Source organism: Stegodyphus dumicola, chromosome 5 (assembly GCF_044657685.1).
Source record: "Stegodyphus dumicola isolate Sdum_Otavi_A_Nest chromosome 5, ASM4465768v1".
Lineage (NCBI taxonomy): Eukaryota > Metazoa > Arthropoda > Arachnida > Araneae > Eresidae > Stegodyphus > Stegodyphus dumicola.
Window position 1 is genome coordinate 17,657,020 of NC_140772.1, and position 20,912 is coordinate 17,677,931.

Consider the following 20,912-nt stretch of genomic DNA (forward strand, 5'->3'; position numbering starts at 1 on the left):
CTACAAAATATTATGCTTTCGTCAGGTTGTAAGGGAATGTTGTATATTTATTTTTATTTTGCCCATACGTATTCCTTCGGGCTCTTGCAAACGCTTGTATGTATGTATGTTTTCCCTTTCGCTTCGGCGCACATAAGTCCGGCGTTCCCCCTTGATAGATGACCACAGGCCGACAACAATAGGCGTATGTAGATGACGACAGATGCAGGTGTGTCCACGGGAATATATCCGCTCGGCCGATCTGAATCTCTGGCGTTTTTTCTACGTCTTAGCCTTTCCTGCCTCTCTGCCCCCCATGGGGTTCTACACGTCCCTCAAAAAAAGGGGGGCTCCGAAGCATGGACAAGAAGGGGTGTTCGTTGACGACGTTTGTTTGTTTGATTTTTTTTCCGCAAACAGGCATCCATTATAGATGAAGTCCATTTCCATTTGGATGATGTAAATGCAACCGTCCCTCGGCATGAATTGATGTATGTATTTATGTATGATATTTCCCAGCTGTCTTGAGCGACGATGTGCTGTATACATTTGCAGACGGTTGTCCGTCCTGCTGTTTTGTTTTGTTTTCCCATCCTTGGACCCTCAAGGAAAGTGTGGGGGAAAAGAATCTTCTGACGTCGTTGAGAGAACTGTTGTTTCTCCTCACCCCCCCCACTTCACCCCGTTCCCTTATCTACTTCCTTCGCTGGTGCATCGGCAAAACCATTATGGTATGTATGATGATCTCTTACCAATAGTCTGAGCATAAACTCAAACCAAGGTAAAAATTATACGATGATTTTATTTTCTCATTTCTTCTTACCTTTCTTTCCCTTGGACCATAATCCTATTATTTATTTATTATCCACTCCAATTGATAATTCTGTACCTGCAACGATTTTATTTATTTATTTTCGATTAATGTTTTTCGTTTCCTCATATATACTCTTAATTCAACGAACACGTCTTTTAATACCCATACATATTTAGAAGTATTTGAGACTTGGCTCAAAACTGTCTGAATGCCTTCGAGAAAAACCTTTTCTTAATCTCCATCATTGTGTTTTGTATTTCGCAGTTCAGTTTATTAGTCTGAATTCTATTACTATTACTGAATGAATTAGTCTATTCTATTACTGAATTAATATTAGTCTATTAATTCATTCATCATAATATTAGTCTATTAATAATCAGTAATATTAGTCTATTCTATTACTGAATGAATTAATAAATAAATAAGATTTTAAACTCCCAATAACGAGGGAGCGGTTTAATCGCATTGCAGATTAAATGCCCCCTGTCTTGGGAGAAGGGAAGCAAAATTTGTTTATTAAGGATTGACAGAAAATTAATATCGTTATAATTATCGTGCTTAAATATAAATTGCCTTCAGAAATGGCAAAAAGGAAAAGAACAATTCGTGATGGTAGCAGATGGTATTATAAGTATCTGAGAATCGTTTTTTAATCCACTGCAGTACGCAGTTCAAGTGTACGTCATGTGAAATATATACATAAAGTACAATAAAAAAAAAAAAAAAAAAAAAAAAAAAAAAGTTGTGTCTATTTTTTTGCAACGCTAGTATATGACATTTCTGGAGACACCTTTGTCTGTGTAGATCTCAAACCAAACGTATTTATCGATATGTGTCAATCTGATTCGTTAATTTAAGACCTCAAATTTAAAAATCTGATGTTTACACCACATGAATTCCTTGTGCGGAATATTAAATTATACACATTTTTTCCTGCATTTCATTTAAACTTATTGAATTGAATTAAATCTTCTTCGCCGACAGCACATAAAACACAACAGAATAAACGCACTCTTTAAAATTCACCATATTTATTTACCGTAGCGATACTCTGGCACTAGGTCCACTTAACAACGTTACATCTCCTTTATTTTATAACTCAGAATGCACAAAAATTATATCATCTAAAGAATTATTTAATCTTTGCCACATGTTCTATTCAAATAGTGTAATAAATCTAAAACGATGTATAAAAAAATTAACAAATAAAAAAGAAACAGTTTTTCACTGACGATTCAGCGTTAATACGAAGCACTTATTTCCTCGAATTTCATTAAAGACATATTTCTCATTCAATTAATTTTTGTTCTCAGTTCGCGACAAGGCAAAAATACATAAAACCTCAAAATATCTTCATTAAAAATTGGAAAATCTAGGAAAAAAATAAAACACCAAATACAGTTAAAACAATAAAAAAAACTTTACAATTAAAATTAGAGTTTCTACGCAAAAACAAGCCATTCGGCCAGCAGGCAAGAAGGTAGACTTTTCGGGGCACAAAACTAAAAGTTTTCTCTTTGGTCCCACTTGGCAAAAAGACACTCAAGATGCAGAAGCTGAATTCACTATTCTGCTAAGTTTCAAGTGTAAACAAATATGGCTGCTATGTTAAACAAAGTTAGGCTTAGGTGCACTTAAACAACTTTTAAATTTTTGATAATTCTAGAACTAGTGTTTGTGGATTAAGTAAAGGCATAAAAACCTTAATTGGAAGATAAGAACAACATAATTCAATCATTTTTAAAGCAAAAAATGCACAATTTACATATATAAATAAAAGAACTGAGCCCACTGAGCCGAGTAACAGAGTGGATTGTAACGTATTTGCGTTGCTACGCTACCAAAATAATTCTACTAAGAAATGTAAATTACCGCAGACGATTATCCGCAGACGATGCGCGCGCTTAAAAATGCTTTTCCAGTTATTCTGTAAGTTTTGACTAATAAAGTTTGTTGTTCGTTCAAAAATGGCGAGATTTCTTTAAACTTCATTACAGGATGTATCGGACATTCCTTTGGAGTCTTTTTTTCCACGCAGAAGTAATAATTGAAAGTTTTTCCCTTTTCGATTAATAATGTAGCTTATTTTGCGCTTAGGAATTTTAATACCAGGCATTTTACAATGCTTTTGAATTATGGAATACGAATATTTCTCTTCGGAAAGCGCAAAATCATATCCATCAATCCACAGTTTGTTTACTTGCGAAATTTTGAAACAAGAATACATTTAAAAGTGGCAAACGGTATTCCTCGTGTCAAATAATAAGCTGTTGCCAGAAATCTTTATTCCAAATCACTTGCTGTTTTTTTAATTCTTTATCGAAATCGTTCTAAAAATATGTGAACACCCTCTGTATTTATCTAGAAAAGCAAACCGATGTAAATTGCGGTACAAATTAATATTAATTGACAATTTTTCGTTTGTCTCAGGCAGTTGGTACATTGATAGGACCCGCGTTAATTAAATTTCGTGCAGCTGGAACGCCAATGCAGTATATGTGAAAAATGTCTTCGAAAAATTTTACAGCTTTTTGTTTTACCTTTAATCTTCATATATCATACTAATTGTAATTTAATAATTAAAACTGTATTGTATGAATTTTTATATTTCATGAACGCCATGCCAAAATCATGAATCTTTAGGTCTATATTTAACTAAATGAGTTTTTCTCAACTGTTTTTTTAACGTGTGCAGTATGCCAAAATGAGAGAGATCCATGTTCTTTGATATACATGTAAGATAAAAAATATGTAAAACCAAATTTTAACTTTGCAACAGTCCTTTAAGTCTTCATTTTAGTTTATTTTCCCTTTTGCTTATAATAACTAATATTGCTTATAATAAATCTCTCTAAACTACGTCATTTCATAATTAATAGTCATCATATGAATTTTACATTACACTGGTGACGGAGATGGTTTTGAGAACTGAAATTCAAATAGCACATAATAACTTAATATCATCATATGACTGGCAAGTTATTAATTTGCCAGTCATATGATATGGAATCGAAACTAAATCACTGTGAACTAAGATTTCTTCTCGAACCCATCGCATCAATTAGACGCTCTGCGCTGCTTGTCTTCTTAGCTCTATCACATCAGAAATTCAAAGTTCTGAAACTGGCACGCCTCTTGTGCCAGCTTATTTGGGGCTGTAAATGTCGACAATAAATAATATATTTAGTTTAACCATGTCTGCAGCTACTTATTTATATTTCAACAACTGTCTTAAAAAAATTTTGACTGATTTCATGCTTACATGCGTATTTAGGAATTATTATTTAAGGGGGCTCATACACCTTAAACCCCTCATGATCTTCGAAAATGTGACTGTTGCAAGAATTGGGATATTTTATCTATTTTAAAAGCAATTACTTCCAACCTTTTACAGCTGACTACATAATATAGTTGCTTTGGAAACTAGTAACCAGAAAGTTTGTGTTGCCACAAATATTTTTGTAATTTAATCCTCTTTGTGACAAAATATTTCGCCATGTTTCCACCTTGCGCGCACGATATTTTAAAAATGGCTGATGGTACATACTTGAAATTGGATGGAATTCTTTATATGGGCACTATTTTCTAACTGTACCAAAAATATGATAAATATTTTAATATTGAAAAATTTTATGGACGAAAACATTACAAATTTTTTTAATAAAATACATTTTATAAACTCAACTCCAAATAAAATAAAAATTTAACAAGAAATTTTTAGAATTTTAGGTTCATAGTAGTTTCCAAATGTTATAAAAGCTATATATTAAATATGGAGTTAAATTATGCAACAGAATATTTTAAACTGTGCGCGCAAGGTGGAAACATGACGAAAAATGTTGTCACAAAGCGGATTAAATTATAAAAATATTTGTGGCAACACAACCTTTCTGATGACTATTTCAGAAAGCAACTATATTATGTAGTCAGCTGTAAAAAGTTGGAAGTAATTGCTTTTAAAATAAATAAGTTATCCCAATTCTTGCAATAGTTACATCTTATGGGTTTTAAGGTGTATGAGTCCCCTTAAACGTCATATTTAGTTTCTAAATAGGTTTTAGAAATGGTATTTTGTCGAATTCTTGGTTTTGGCATGGTAACTTATTATAAACTTTCACGAAAACTTAAAGCATATTTGGCTTTAATACTTGTCGGCTTCAGAAAAGCCAATTTATTTAACAACTCATCTCATTTCCGCCTTAAAAAAAGTCGGTATTCCCTAAATACTTTTCTTTGAGGAAGAAAGAAACTAAACAGATTAGATAGAAAGCTATTTATTGTGAATTACAAATGGTTTCAAGCATTTAGCTTCTGCCTGCTTTCTTTTAACGACTTCATTTTGTTCCTGTGAGAAAAGCGGGACTTACGCTCTTAGTCACCCATAGAGGGATCTTTTTGGGGCCATATAACTTGAACTCTCCTCTTATAAGAAGACCATTTGGCAGAGAATAATTTCCTTGTCCAGAAGGCTGCAAGAATAGAACAAGAAAGTTTATTAATATCCATCATATCATATTTTGAGGAAAACATCATCTTTCAATCGTTCTATGTGGAGGTTCTCAATGACATAAATCTTTTATGCGTATCATTTTTTGAGGATCTGTCTATTCGGAAATGAATCTACCCATTCTATTTTTCAGAAATTTCTTACTTTCATGGTCGTAGCTTTTTTTCAGCAAAATCTATTGCAACCATTGCTAGAGTGATGCCTTTCTAAGCGGGAGGAAAATGTTTGATTTAATTATTATTAATTATTTTTAATTCGCTAGAAGATGGGCCTAAGGTTAAACAAATCAGAATATCGTAGATTGTATCCAAAATTTTCAGAGCAAAATATGACTCGTGCTTGTATAAAATACTAAGTATTTGATCGAGTAAGTAAGTATTTCGCTGTAAGAAATATAGAATCGATCTAATTTCAACTTCTTCAGAAGGTCCTAGATAGTTGCAGCTGGCCTAAACTGCAACTTTTTTTCGCATCAGAAGAAAATTTCTTACGGGGTTTCTTATGTAGTTTATAAAAGTAGACTTGGTAGTTTAGTGGCTAAAAGTCTGCAGTGATAAAATAAATATTTATAAATATGCTTATTTAACTTTATAGTTTATTTTACTTTAACGTTATAGGTTATTACTTTTAATATTATAGTTCATTTAACTTATTAAACTTTAGTTTGATGCAGTAAAATTTTCACAATGAAATTTGAGTCGTGCGTTTATAAAATGTCATAGAACTTCTGCTTTTTAACTTGACACTGATTCCCCACCCCCTTTGGTAGTTTAATATGTTTTCTAGTTTGATATAATGAATATTACAAATGTTTTTTCAGTTTTTCTATTTTGATATAGTAAATATTACAAAACCCCTTCGTTTAATGACTCTGATTTTTAACTTTACAGTATGATGATTTTTAATTTCTTTCACATACATTGAATGCTATCATAATACACTTATTTTTCTTATGTAAGTTAATGTCTATCTTAAAATTACGTAAAAAGGGATATGGAAAATGTATTTAGTACTGAATTACATATTTGTTTTGCAGATAGGTATTTCTTATTTGAAATTCAAAATATGTGTCATTATTTTTTTAAACGTTATTTCTGCAAAATTCCTCAAGTGTTACGATGAAGGAATAGCGGTAAAAGTAATACCCATTCAATATTGTGATTAGAGGGTTGAGAAAGCATATGTCGTGTTTTACAGCATAATTTTTTATTCTTTACTTACTTTTCCATCGATGAAGTTTCCAAAGAAATAGATATTGTTCATCAGCACTTGAACAGGACCATTTAGAGTTCCATCAGCGAAGTAACCTTTGTAATAAAAGCGGTTTGCTTCATCGCAATATAAGCCATAACCTTGCTTCTTGTCCAAGCACCACATACCGTCGTACATATCTCCATTGGAATATGTGTATCTTCCATGACCGTGTTTCTTATTCTCCCACCACGCTCCTGAAATAAGCGAAATCCTGGTGATACAACGCTATTTAACTGTGTTTCTTGTTAATTCTGTAAATACATTACAATTCAAAATAAGGCGTAGTGGTGCTTCGCATAACGAATATAATCATTCTGCGGTGTCGCCGAAAACGTCGTGGAGAAAACAACGCAAGGCGAAAACGCCGCTGTAGAAAACTTCGCGGGAGAAAAGAAAGCAAAGAGAAAACATCGCAGTTGTAAAAACATCGTGGTACAAAATAAAGCGGGCCAAAAACTTCGCAGTTGAAAACACCATCGTCGAAAATATCGTGGTAGAAAATAAAGTACCTGCAAATCGTCGCATGACCATAACATCGCACACATGTATTTTCACGTTTTAAAAGTTGTGAACGCATGTTCGTATAATGATCTGGGAGAGCAAGAAGGAAAGAGGGACTCCTTTACTTCTATATTTCATATTTTTGAATGAACTAAAAATAAGAAGGAAACTTAAGCATTTAAAAATTGAAAATGAGTAGAAAACTATTGTAACTTATTCGATGCGGCTTATACTTTAGAATAAATTTAAATATTTAATTATAACAAAGGTTATTTAAAAACTAACCTTTTTTTTTTTATAAGGATTTACTGATAATTTTTTACGAAACCTACGATCTAACAATGCGTAGAAAAAGGAAGTTGTTATGTTGGATTTGTTAGTGATGACGAAAGTCAATTACATAATATGTCAGTGTTGGATTTCAAAAACGTATATGTGTGATGTTATCGTCATGCGATGATTTGTAGGTACTTTATGTTTTACCACGATATTTTCGACGATGATGTTTTTAAACTGCGAAATTTTTGAACCGCTTTTGACCACGATGTTTTAGAACTGCGATGTTTTCTTCCACGAAAAGTGAGGAATATTATTTGGCTTAAATTTTTTGCATCTGAAGATGGAAGTTCGAACAGATCATCGAAGATAGTACTGCAAGTTTTAGTTACATTACGGCACTTTTTGATGCTATATTTTGCCCTCTTTCGAATTAAGATGGGTTATGCTTTCATAGATCAGTATAAAATTTAAGATGGTTTCGCTTTTTAGACTTATTAATGATAAAATACTAGGGCTTTGGGAAATAATTAAATTACAGTGACTTAATCTTGCACAAGAATATTAGAATACCTATATAGAAAAATAATGCAGATATGATCCAACCTTGTGAATTTGAAGTATTTCTATCAGGTACTGCATATGTAACGTGAATACTAATTTCCCTTAAAAAGTCCTTCACGAAGGCATCCTTCCCCTTAGGTAAACAGCCATATTGCGCCTTGCCATATTCAAACAGACTAACCTAACATAACCTATCGGATATAGGTAGCGTGAATACATCATTAGTAAGATTCTAAGAAAGCATTTAGTAAAGCATTTAAGAAGTTTAGATCAAGCATTTAGTAAGATTCTAAGAAAGATTATAACTGGTCATTTATTTTTTCAAAAGAATTTTTAAAAAATTAGGAATTTAGCATTAAAGCACTGCCTTGGTACAATGAGAGAGACCCTTAATATAATTATGATTATTACAAGAAAATACCTAAAAGGATTCGTGGTAAAAATTTGCCAAGCAGTAGAATATTTAAGATTTAATCACATGAGGCATTTGAGGATTTAAATAGAACTCCCCGTAAGAAATTAAGTAAGGAATTTTCTGCAAATAGTAATCGGATAGTGATATAAAATAAAACATATTAAGAGAAAAGGCCAGTATGCTTATACGTTGAGTGATACTTTGAACAAGCTGTTTTCATTTAAATTATTCCAGCATTTAAATTGTTTTTGATTCATAAACTGGATGTTTTTTGAAAACAATCGAGTATTTAATTGTAAACAATTAAATCATGTATTTAATCGCAGATCTTTATTGTTTAAAAAAACAATAATACTTTTATGTGACATTATACTGCTTTTTTCATTTTTACACAAGTCATGAAATGGAAAAGTAATGAAACCTTACGAATTGAATTATCATTCTTTTTCCTGATTAAACTGCAAAAAATTCATTTAAATCTTGTGGGTACTGATGTTAGTTGTTTTACCTTCGTAACGACTGCCATCAGGGTATATGAATGTTCCAATGCCATGTCTAAGTCCTTTCCTCCAGTATCCAGTGTACCGCGCTCCGGATGGAAAAACATACATCCCGAAGCCATGACGGAGACCTCTTTGTCTTTCTCCTTCATAGAACCCTAAATCTTGGGTTGTATCCACGCTTTCCTGTAAACAATAATCGACGGCCGCTTAGAAAACTTTTTTTTTCACTTTTTTAGACTGAGTTTTATTTTAAAAAATTGTAATTAATGTATTAAAAAGTAATTTTGACACCTTTTCAACACTGAGTTCCCTCATAAAACAACGAAGACTGAAAAACGGCAATTTGCTATTTATGTTTCAAAGAATCATCATACTGTCTGAGTGGGTTGTTAGTACAGAGTTTTGGGTCAGGTTTGCTGTACAATAACACAAATAGTAACTCGTACAGTAACACAAATAGTACTCGAGTTAACAAAAAGATTTGAAAAAATTCTACTCTTGCATGACTGCTTTTTTATTGAATTATTTGTTAATGACTTGCAAAAATGCTGTTATACTTTAGTCGTGTTATTTTTTAATGATATTTTTTAAACCATGACAAAGTGATATGCTTTAGGCATAGTGAGTTTAAAAAATTGTAACTGTTTTTAATGCACATATTCGCCCCAGATATTTCATTGGCGAAGCTTGATGAATAGCATTATTATGTCATTTATTAGACATTACGAATTCGGTACATTTTAATTCAATAGTGACATATCGCGATGTATTTAAAGCTCAGAGCTATTGTCATGTGAGAGACACTGAATTGAAACAAGTATTTGACAACTTACACAGTGAAAGACATCCAGGAAATATATTAATCCGAATTTAGAATTAGACAAAACTTTTTCTTAGATTGGGATAAATTTTAGATAAATTTTGGAAAATCGGGAGACTTTCGTGAGATTTTGATACAAATCTCTGTTCTTCAACGATCAAAATATTGTGTTGTAAATTCAAATTCTTTTAAATTAACAGCAATCTAAGTTTAGATTAAAAAAGAAAAAAAATGCAGCAGCTAAGAGCGAATGGACGTAAAGATACTTCAATGTTATACATTTCATATCATTTTAATCAAAAAATATGCGCTGTTTATGAAATATTGTTATATTTTACAATTTTTACATTTTGATTGTTCAGTTTTTACATTTTAAAAAACTTGTTGATTAAAAGGATTAATAAGTAATTAATATAAATAAATAATTATATAGTAATATTAATCAGTAATTAATAGTAATGTGCAGTATATGCTCTTTTAACCGGTCCGGAATCGGTGTATCCGGATAATTGAAAAGGAATTATTTGAAAAGAAATTTTTATGTTATTTTTTTGGCTGTATGCTAATCTCCTTGTTCTATATTAGTTTTAAATTTTTACCTTGAAATCTTGAATAAAATCAAATGGCGAACCCTGGGTGTGCCCAGACCGGGCTCACCGACCATCTAGGACAACTGAGATTCTGCATTCTTTGTTTCTCCGCATCTCATCGGTCAGTTCATTGACAACAATGCTCGTTTCAGCACTCTTTTCGAAACTCTATTCAATTAGTGTGCCCACTTTGGGCACACCCACAGAATTAAAACGATAAGTGCTATCTTCACAAAATTTTATTGTGTACTCCTCTAGGCCTTATTAGACTACCTATCCTTTTTCTTTTTTTAATCAAAACTCCGACTCTAAAAGGTAGCGTGCCGGAAAGGATTAAAGTCCTCTATGAAGACGTCTCACCTGTTAGGCAGGCAGCCCTCGAGGCTTTGTCGTAATCATATAAAACCAAAAATACTGGGAAAAAGAGATTCACCTCATTTTATAGTAATGTGTCAATAAGATATACTGCCAGTTGTTTAGTTACATGAATTTATTTGGCCATGTTTAAAGAAATCATAATAAAATTGAGTTAATGTTCTTAAACAGTCAGCATCATCTTAAGTAATAATGTGCTCTTTCTTTATAACCATATCTTATCCTTTCTTTTTTTTATCCTATTCAAGCTAATTTTAGAATATTTGCGAAAATATTTTTTAAAAAGTCGTGAGCTTATATTATTATTTGTGTGTGTTTGCTCTGTTTTTAAGCTTTTCCTTCCTCCAGATATTATTGGATCTTGAGTATTTGATGAAAATAACCTGGTTAAAATGTCAGATATTTTCACTAAAGTATTTTCATTAGCCAATTATTATGATTTAAAAACTTTACTATAACTTCTGCTTTGCGTTGTCCGTACCAGAATTAGATTTTTGAGTATTTAAGGTGCTGGTTTAAATGTTTTAGAGCTTTGGTAGCTTTACACGCAGTTTTCATCCGATCGCCAGCTCTGCCAGAGATTATTCGGGCTTTAGCCATTTTGCTAGCCGATGTTAAAGTGTTAGAACCAGCTTAAGTAGACAATTTTGTGTAGTCATTCGACTACGCTACCTCGAATTGGAATTTCAAAGTTATTTTAAATACTCGCAGGAGGCGGAGTTTTTGTTTTAAGCACAATTGGTGTTTGTATTCTGTTTGTAATTCTTAAAGATTTAATAAAAAAGATATTTTAACTTTCTCATGGCGTTATTCAGATATTAATGCTGTTTTCTGCTATTTGTCTAGTTAAATTTGAGCTTAGCTTGTAAAATATTGTTAATCGTTTTAAAAAGTAAATTATGAAATAATACTGGGATAAATGCTTAAGTAAGTAAGTATTTGTCAGTTCTTTAGTAAAACGGAATAACAATACAATTTGATTCGAAGTTAGCTTGCCATTAACAGAATTTCAGTTTTCTAATATGTTAAATGTTAGGTTGGTTTGATTTATTTGATTATGGCAAACGACTCGAGGGTTATATGCCTAAAGGGAGGGATGCCTTCGTGGAGGACTTTCTAAGGGAAACTGACTCGTATACACGTTAAACTTGGGGAAAACGACGAAAATGCCCATGCAACCAGTCTGTTCGTGGGGTTCGAACCTCGGACCGAACTACCAGAGTTTAGTGACTTTACCGTTCGACCGCTGGTGGGTATTAAATGTTAGGATTCGAAAAGATATTTTCGTATATTTAAAAGTAAAATATATTGAAATACGCAAAATCGCATATTAAAAATTCTAAGAATATCTAAAGAATATATTTAATTTGTTATTTATACAGTAAGTACAGTATTGCAAATTATAAAAATAATAGAGTTATAAGAAAAGTTGCGAAATAAAATATAGAGCAATATACAATTATACGAAGAAAAGCAGAATTATAAAAAGGCATGTACTTTTATGAATTATTAGGCAGATAGTGCTTAAAAATTAAATATTAGAATTATTCAGTACATGCATTGCAATAAACTCAAGGTTTTTATCAATAAAATTAGGAAATCGTGAGAAAGTATATATGAAGAAATTAAAATAATATGTAAGAAAACGTCATGTAGAACGCCGCAGGACTTGCTAATGATCAACCATTTTTCCTACACAAATGTGCACGTATTTTCTTTTACTTCCTCGTCAGACAATGTATATTTACACGATTAATGCATCACCGAAACAAATAAATATATATGCTTCTTTCTCACCTCTGACATCGTGAATGAATTTTTTGCTGAAACTACTGCTGAAATTGGGAGATTATCAATGGAGATTCGGTCGTTGAATAATAATTTTACCTAAGATGCATCTGAATTTCACTGCAGCTATCGACTGTTTCAATTTTGATGGATGGCGTTTTCTTCTAGCGTCTGTTGTTTAACAATTCATTCATTGTTATGCACAAGCAACTATCCGAACCCGTTTCCTCATTGTTATGGAGTTGAGCATTGTTGAGTCCCATTGTTGAGCTGCTTTGCCGTTAGACGGTAGTTTTTTTTAACGACTCATTTTCGAGGATATTTTACTAATCTAGAATTCAAATGTCGTGTTCTTTGATGCGATGTCAGATTAGGTGGGCCTTCTTGCGGTTTCTTTAAGTGCTTTCTTAATTGCTGGCGAATTAAGTGTCCCGAATACACGAACGCTTAATTGCAACTGAATTAGTGTGCTGAATTTATATAAGCTGTAATGACATTACCCTTTCAAGATGAGCATTTTGCACGAGCATACCCTGGCGGACTTAAATATACAGTTAGTCACAAAAGTCTGCGTACAGACTAAATTTTAAATTAAAAAAACACTTAAAGCATAGAAAAATGTATTTTTAATCATTGCATTTTTTTTCTTCTATTAGCTAAAATTGTAAGCTTAAATAAAACAATAAATAATATCAGTGTAATACTTTTTACATTTTTTCAAAAATATATTTTGTTAAAAAAACTCAGAAATTCCCTCCAATAAGTCTGCGTACACTTTCAAAAAAAAAGCAAAATATAAGGTTTTTACATTACTTCAATAATTTGTAGGATATTCTTTATTCTTCAAAACAGCTTGCAGACGTCTGGGCATTGCCTGAACTAGTTTTCCAGTGTCATCCGACGTAAATTTCGCCCATTCTTCCTGCAATTTACTAATTAGCTTATTTCGCGACGTAATATTGTGTTTTCGAATTCGTTTCTCCAATTTTGTCCACAAATGTTCGATTGGATTGAGGTCTGGTGACTGTGGAGGAGTACGCAACTGTCTTGGAGTGTGATAGAGGAGATATTCCTTCACAATTTTAGCTGTATGTTTCGGGTCGTTGTCTTGTTGGAAAATAAAGGTATTAGAAAAGTTTAAATTTCGAGCCCTGTCTCGTAGATTTTTCTTCAGAATATCCAGATAAATATACTTATCCATGACTTTATCAATAATGTGAAAATTTCCAACTCCTTTCGACGACATACACCCCCATACCATCACACCGCCAACTCCATGTTTGACAGTTGGGTTTAAATTTCTCAGATTCAGTTCTGTTCCTGGTTTTCTCCATACAATAGGGTGGCCATTACCTTTAAATATTGTAAATTTACTTTCATCTGACCAAATTACATTGTTCCAGAAATCCTGCGAAGAGTTTAAATATGTTTTGGCAAAAGCAATTCTTTTCTTTCTATTTGTCTCGGAAATGTATGGCTTAGACCTAGGTTTGCGTCCATGATAATTGGCCTTTCGCAGCACTTTTCGTACAGTTTCAAGAGAAATTTCCTTGTTGCTAGTTAAAAATGTCTTTTGCAATGCTTGCAGCAGAAAGTTTAGGATTTTGTTTAATTCGTAAAAGAATTTTTCTTTCTTCTCTCTGCGTTAGCTTCTTCGGTCTCCCACATCTTGGTTTTACAGCAAGACTACCAGTGTCAAGATAGTTTTGAATAACTCTTTGCACACTAGGAAATGGTTTTCCAATGGTTTTACCAATATAACGAAGAGTTTTACCTTCATCTCTCAATTTGATAATTAGTTATCTCGTAACTAAAGGAATTTCTTTATTGGTTGTCAATTTCGTCAAAGAAAATAGAAATAGCAACTTCCAACCAACGTGAAATTTGCTTCGGAGGTCAATGACCTTGAAAGTGTAACCTTCTTTGCATTCTCAAATTTGAAGTTTAAAAGTTAGATAAGAAATCCCCCGCCTCCTTCGCGTTGTACGCAAACTTTATTGGCTTTGATTTCTGGCCACTTATCTTTTAAAAATTAGTGTGCATAAATTATTAGATATGAAAATATTACAGTTAAATAATTTCAAAGTCCCTTATTGAAACTAAATATTTAAAATATAAAACTTTAAGAAACTACCATTTTCGCACCTTAAAATTTGTATTTGATATTACTTTTCTTGATGTACGCAGACTTTGACTAACTGTATGAGCAAAAACATACATGCATTTTTTTGCAAATCAAATATTATTCGCAATTATCAGTTTTTTGGGGATAAAAGTAATGAAAATAATAAATTTAAAAACCTATTTTAAATTTAATAAATTAAAAACGAAAATCTGAAAGGTTTCAGATTTTAAATAACGTCCAAAGGAGTGGTTTTTTTTTTTTTTTTTTTTTTTTTGGTGGTTACCTTTTTTGGTGGTTACACGTTTGGTGTGTTACCTTTATTTACTAAATATCATGTTCTTCGCACTTAAACCTTAAAATTCAGTTCAAGAGCAATATCGCAAAATAATTTTAAATTTAGCCTATCTTTAGAATTTCCGATACACAGTCTTGCGCGCTGGAGATAAAAAAATATTTTTTTTTTTTTGTACAACGTCGTCGTCGCTCGCTTTGAAATCCTTGAGTTTGTTAATCAAAAATTCGTTAACGTTTTACAATATATTAAATCGATAATAAAACAAATTCCAAATTTCAAATTTGGGCTTCCAGATACCCATATTCGCGGGAGGATTACATTATTCAAAACTGGATGGCTTTAGGTACCGTTGTTTTATCACAATGCGAGAAACATGCATACATTTATGCAGATTCTTCATTATTTAATTTCTTTAAATGTGATAGAGGGCGATAATATTTGGTGGCAACAATCTGAAAAGTGAAACGGACCTTCAGAGTGATTCGACGCAAAATCGCAAAACGAAAACAATAGTCTCTTTGGACTAATAAAGCTTTAATTTATTATTTAATTTCAAATAAGCTCTGACAGATTCAAAGCTTATTTTATGAAGTTAAACGTGCTTACCTCTTAAATTACGACTTTTATTTAGTCATCGTACTTTCCAGAACGACGAATTCCAAGAACACAGCTAAAAGCTAAAATTTAACTTATTCTGATGTGATTCCTAAAATTTAACGATCGTGACATGGATCAAATCCTTACGAAAGCGCAGCTGATTTTTCTCTTTACCGTTTCGCTAATGTAATGAGTACAAACCAAATTAGCTTTCCCAAACGATACAGTTAATAAGCTATTCCCAGTTTCAAAAACTCTGTTCTAATTTATTCTCACGCACATATTTTAAGGATTAAAACATGTAAACCCTTTCATGTGGTATACATGTATTAAAAATTCATTGATGGAACTGAGTTACTTATCGCTGAAATTAAATATTTCGTCTATATCGAATGCTTATTGTTTTACTATTTGAATAGATTTTAATGTCTGGATTAACTTTTCTAAGTCAGCGATTTTTTAAATGTTTAGACTTCAAAAGTTAAAAGGTTAACTTCAGAGGCTCAAAGGTTGGTTAACTTTAGACAGTGATGTTTACAGTTGTCCTGCGAAAATATGTGAAAGGTGAAAAAAGATTTGAATGCAAAACTGACGATAAAAAAAAAGTGTCATAAATATAGGGAAAATTTTTGAATTTTCCATAAAAGAATGTTAAGTGTTCAAACATTAAGTATATGATGAAGAATGTGTTGTTTTTCATTATAGATTACTCTAGTTTATTTGAAATTCAGTTACTTTTTAGAAAGGGAAAAAAGAAAATGTGAGGAAAAGGAAACAATCGAAAAGAGCCGCATTATGAATTAAATAAAATACTTTACAATTCTTTATTATAAGGATTGCATTTTCGTTACCTAATTTATGATAATTTTATCCGCTTAATTTAAAAGGGAAATTTGACTCCTTTTTTCTGTGGTTTTCCCTATCAAATTAGCATGATTCAATCTGAAACTTAAAATTTGGGCATTTTAAAAATTTGTATACTTTGCTCTAGGTCTAGAGTACTGGTCTTCAAACTTTGTTGAATTCATAGAACCTTTAGAATTATAAGGTTTTTTTCGGGGAACCCCATCATACCCTTAGGAAAACATATTTTAAAATAATATTTAAAGCAGATCTGTGTGTAATATAGTGATTTTATGTAAAGATAATTAAAGAAATGTATTTTTGCTGGAACTGTCACCTACCTTTGCATTATATTTAGTAGCAGAAGTGTGGTTCCATTTTTTAACACACATTGTCGAAGTCTAGCTCTATTGATGCTATGTGCAGTTGCATTTCCTATTCTGGATTTAATTTGTTTCTGTATTTTGTTTTTGTTACCATATACGTCAAGAAAAACTTTTCACTTAAATACTTTGTTCCGAATGGTGGCTCACCAGCGGCCGAGCGGTAAAGTAGCTGAACATTGGTAGTTCGGTCCGAGGTTCGAATCCCGCGAACGGGCTGGCTGCATGGGCGTTTTCGTGGTTTTCTCCATGTGTAACGTGCATACGATCCAGTTTCCCTTAGAAAGTCCTCCACGAAGGCATCCCTCCCTTTAGGTAGATAGCCCTCAAGGCTTTGCCATAATCACACACATTGTTCCGAATGGCATTAAAATATTCACAGCTGTGTGAGAATCTTCTAGTTGTGCATGAATCTACAACCAACAAAAATATTACCCAACTGTGTTGGGGGGCTACTCTTGCTTAAATTTATATTTTAACGTCCAGGCTGTTGATACGTAGCTAAGTTTTATCGTAGTATTCGAATGGATCTTTTATCCAGCCATACTTAGATTTTTACCCCCCTGGGAAATATTCTCTTACAGATTTCTTCAATTGAAAAAATGTTATAATGTATCATTTTTAATACTGTCGATTAAATTCATTCCATCTTTCGAATTTTTATTTTGACGACTGATTAGAAAACTGTTTAATTTCGCAAAGTATTGTACATCTATTGCATAATGTAAGCTATTTCCACTTTATCTCGTATTACGCGTCTTTCGCGAAGTATAATAAAGTATTGTATTCTCTTTGATATAAGACGACCACATGTTAAGTTTTAAAATTAATCTGTAACTAAATGTATTTTTATATTTTTAGTTAAACGCTAGTCAACTTATCAGGTTCAGTGTTCCTTCTTACTTGCTTTGGGAACATTAAATGACCTGACTCGGAACAGGGAGCTTACTAAAGCAGCTATGTTCAATAAATGTGGGAAGTAGACAAGATACACAGGAAGGGTATACGAAACCCTTTATTTTTCTCTCTTTACAATGATTTCCGGACTTCGGAATACAGAGACCAACCACTTGTGGTCTGAACGTAAGAATATAAAAAATATTAACTAAACTCTAATTAAACTAACTTTGGGTTAATAAACAAGTGCCTACTTGACGATTGGCCGTATATTAACAGAAAGGCCGTATGTAGTACAGAGAACTGTTAACACTACGATACGTTTAAAATTATCAAGAGGATTAAACCTCTGGTCTTGAAGGCAACCAGCAACCGAGTAAAACTGCTATGGCAAGCGGCCTGCTCCTAATCACTCCTTCCTCTCTCTCGCTCGGCAAAAAGCCACAACTTAAGTACTTGGCGTTCGCAAGACAAATTTGCATAAATAAGTTAAAGCTTTTAATTCTGGCCGGAAGTAGAAAATAAGAAGTGATAGTAAAGATTTAAAATAAAATAAACGTTGGTAAAACTTAAGATCCTTACAAACTAGTGTGAGTATTTTAAAATTTTCTTTTCGAATTTTTATTTTGACGACGGATTAGAAAACTGTTTAATTTTGCAAAGTATTGTACACCTATTGTATAATATAACCTACTTCCACTTTATCTCGTATTACGCGTCTTTCGCGAAGTATAATAAAGTATTGTATTCTCTTTGATATAAGACGACCACATGTTAAGTTTTAAAATTAATCTATAACTAAATGTATCTTTATATTTTTAGTTAAACGCTAGTCAACTAGTGTGAGTATTTTAAAATTTTCTTTTCGAATTTTTATTTTGACGACTGATTAGAAAACTGTTTAATTTCGCAAAGTATTGTACACCTATTGTATAATGTAACCTACTTCCACTTTATCTCGTATTACGCGTCTTTCGCGAAGTATATTAAAGTATTGTATTCTCTTTGATGTAAGACGACCACATGTTAAGTTTTAAAATTAATCTGTAACTAAATGTAATTTAATATTTTTAGTTAAACGCTAGTCAACTAGTGTGAGTATTTTAAAATTTTCTCTTTGAATTTTTATTTTGACGACTGATTAGAAAACTGTTTAATTTCGCAAAGTATTGTACATCTATTGTATAATGTAACCTACTTCCACTTTATCTCGTATACCGCGTCTTTCGCAAAGTATAATAAAGTATTGTATTCTCTTTGATATAAGATGACCACATGTTAAGTTTTAAAATTAATCTATAACTAAATGTATCTTTATATTTTTAGTTAGAAAACGCTAGCCAACTAGTGCGAGTATTTTAAAATTTTCTTTTCGAATTTTTATTTTGACGACTGAAATCCTGGGGTTTGACTCGCGGAAACTCGGCGTTTCCCGGAACACAGTTTGAAAACCACTGCTCTAGAGCTGAATTTTTAATTTTCAGAGAGTATATAATGTCTCATGTATCAAAATATAAACTGGACATCATGTTTTAATACCTAGTTTATTAGATTAAGTATATTGCTATTACCCATTTTCATTTCCTACTTTTTTGCCGCGTTACAGTTTTACGTGTGATGAGTGGGTGAGAATGTGTATTATTAATGCTGTATTTCTGAAGTCTTTTATGCTTTGTTCTACCGTTTCTATTAGCATCTTTACAAAGCGATTGCCACACGTAATACGAGATAAAGTGGAAGTAGGTTACATTATTTTATTATCTTTAGCTTATTTTTTGCAATTATCATTGCCAATACTTTCAAGTATCATTGTCGTATTTCATTTCCTACTTCAAGCCCTTGACAGTTTTACGTGTTACGTATATAAAGAATATGTGTGGCAAGCGAGTTGCAGATTTAAGTGGTAAATTGCTGCTCTTCTTACAATGCTGTCAATTGGATTTCGTAAGAATCTGTGTCAGAGTCTGAAGCGTACGAACGTTAAAATTAAAACTTCCAAGTCCATTGAAATGACATATTTGGAATTTTTTTTTTTCCTTTTCAAAAATAAATCATTAAGATATTGTTACGTATTTTGTATACGTATACATAATTTTAGTGAAATGATATGTGAAATTGCATTATCTTTTGTATAATATAACATGATAAATCTGAAGAGACGAAGCTCTGCCGAAAAAATAAGATTACAGGGGCAAGTATATTTAAAATTTATGTAAATGGCTATTTCGCTAAATTGGCGAGATAACGCCAAGCTGTTGATGGTTTTTGGCAACTAATTTTGTCGCCAAATTTGGCAAGAAATTCTAAAATTCGCCAAATTTGGCGACATTTGGGTTCAGTTCCTGTATAACTGTAATTTATCCCTATATGTAACTATAACCGTATTCGGCCGTCATTTGCCTTCCAGTAATTTGAAGAACTGGAAGGTACTAGAGATTTCTCGGCTATCACAAGACCGGAAATAGCATCGATTTCGGACTACTGGGAGGTCTTTGTGTGAGCTTCGCTCTTCAGATGCGCTTTGTATTGCCATGTGTTTAACGTTCTTAGTAGTTTGAAGTGTAACTACTGTTTGTACTCTGTAATATTGAAAAGAGCTGTACGAGTATTTTTTGTGTAAAGTTCCAGAACTGGGAAGTGTTTCTTTTGGTAAAATACATTTTACCAAGCTATCATCGGTCTGTCTGCACTCGATCTATTACGACTCCTTATGCACGCAACAGTATTTTCTTTCGAATTATTGTTGAATTTTGTTGAGAAAACTAACTATGAATGCAAATTTATTTTTTTGTTCACTTCTATTATTTCGAAAATCTATGTTTAATTTATTAGCTAAAAGGTACTACATTCCATCAAATGACTTGATAATATTATAGCACATCAAAATCCATGGGCTCTATTGTGAAAAAAATGTTCGGTAATATTTGCATTCATTTACAATAAACTTGTTAAAAGCTTTTTTTTTTTTTTTTTTTTTCCCCTGAAATATTCCAATCTGCAAATACTCTAATATGTGGGAGATACATGAAACTAGTAACGACAGTGTCACAGCGAAAGCAGTCTTATATACAGTACAGCTAATGCAGTCTTATATTTGGTAAAAGTTTACAATTGTGTGCCCCTTGTTTATTGGCGATTCTTTTTTGACGCCAAGATTGGCGCCAGGAAGGCACAATTTCAAGATGGCCGTTACACAAAACCAAAATAAAAAGTCAAAGAATTGCACAAACTCTTTGTCCATGTACACATCAATCTAATTTCGCTTAAAAAACATCCCAGAATTACACAAACTAGGCATTGTGCACTGCCTTAAATTTATCCATGTACACATCAATCTATTTTCATTTAAGAAAAATCAGGAAGCTAAAACAACGTTAAAACTATCA

The 20,912-nt window shown here is 32.2% G+C and overlaps 2 protein-coding genes across 7 annotated transcripts in view; one reads left to right on the plus strand and one right to left on the minus strand.

Annotated features, from left to right (window-relative positions):
* The window catches only part of LOC118189526 (uncharacterized), a 1,222,747-nt gene that overhangs the window by 574,895 nt on the left and 626,940 nt on the right, over positions 1-20,912 (plus strand). The gene's annotated exons all lie outside the window — the stretch shown is intronic.
* LOC118183084 (alsin-like) lies at positions 4,959-6,739 on the minus strand. The gene is made up of 2 exons (XM_035352508.2): positions 6,522-6,739; positions 4,959-5,262 (listed from the first exon to the last, which is right to left on the minus strand). Exons 1-2 carry the CDS (start codon positions 6,687-6,689, stop codon positions 5,128-5,130), a joined length of 303 nt encoding a protein of 100 aa, XP_035208399.2. The 5' UTR covers positions 6,690-6,739; the 3' UTR covers positions 4,959-5,127.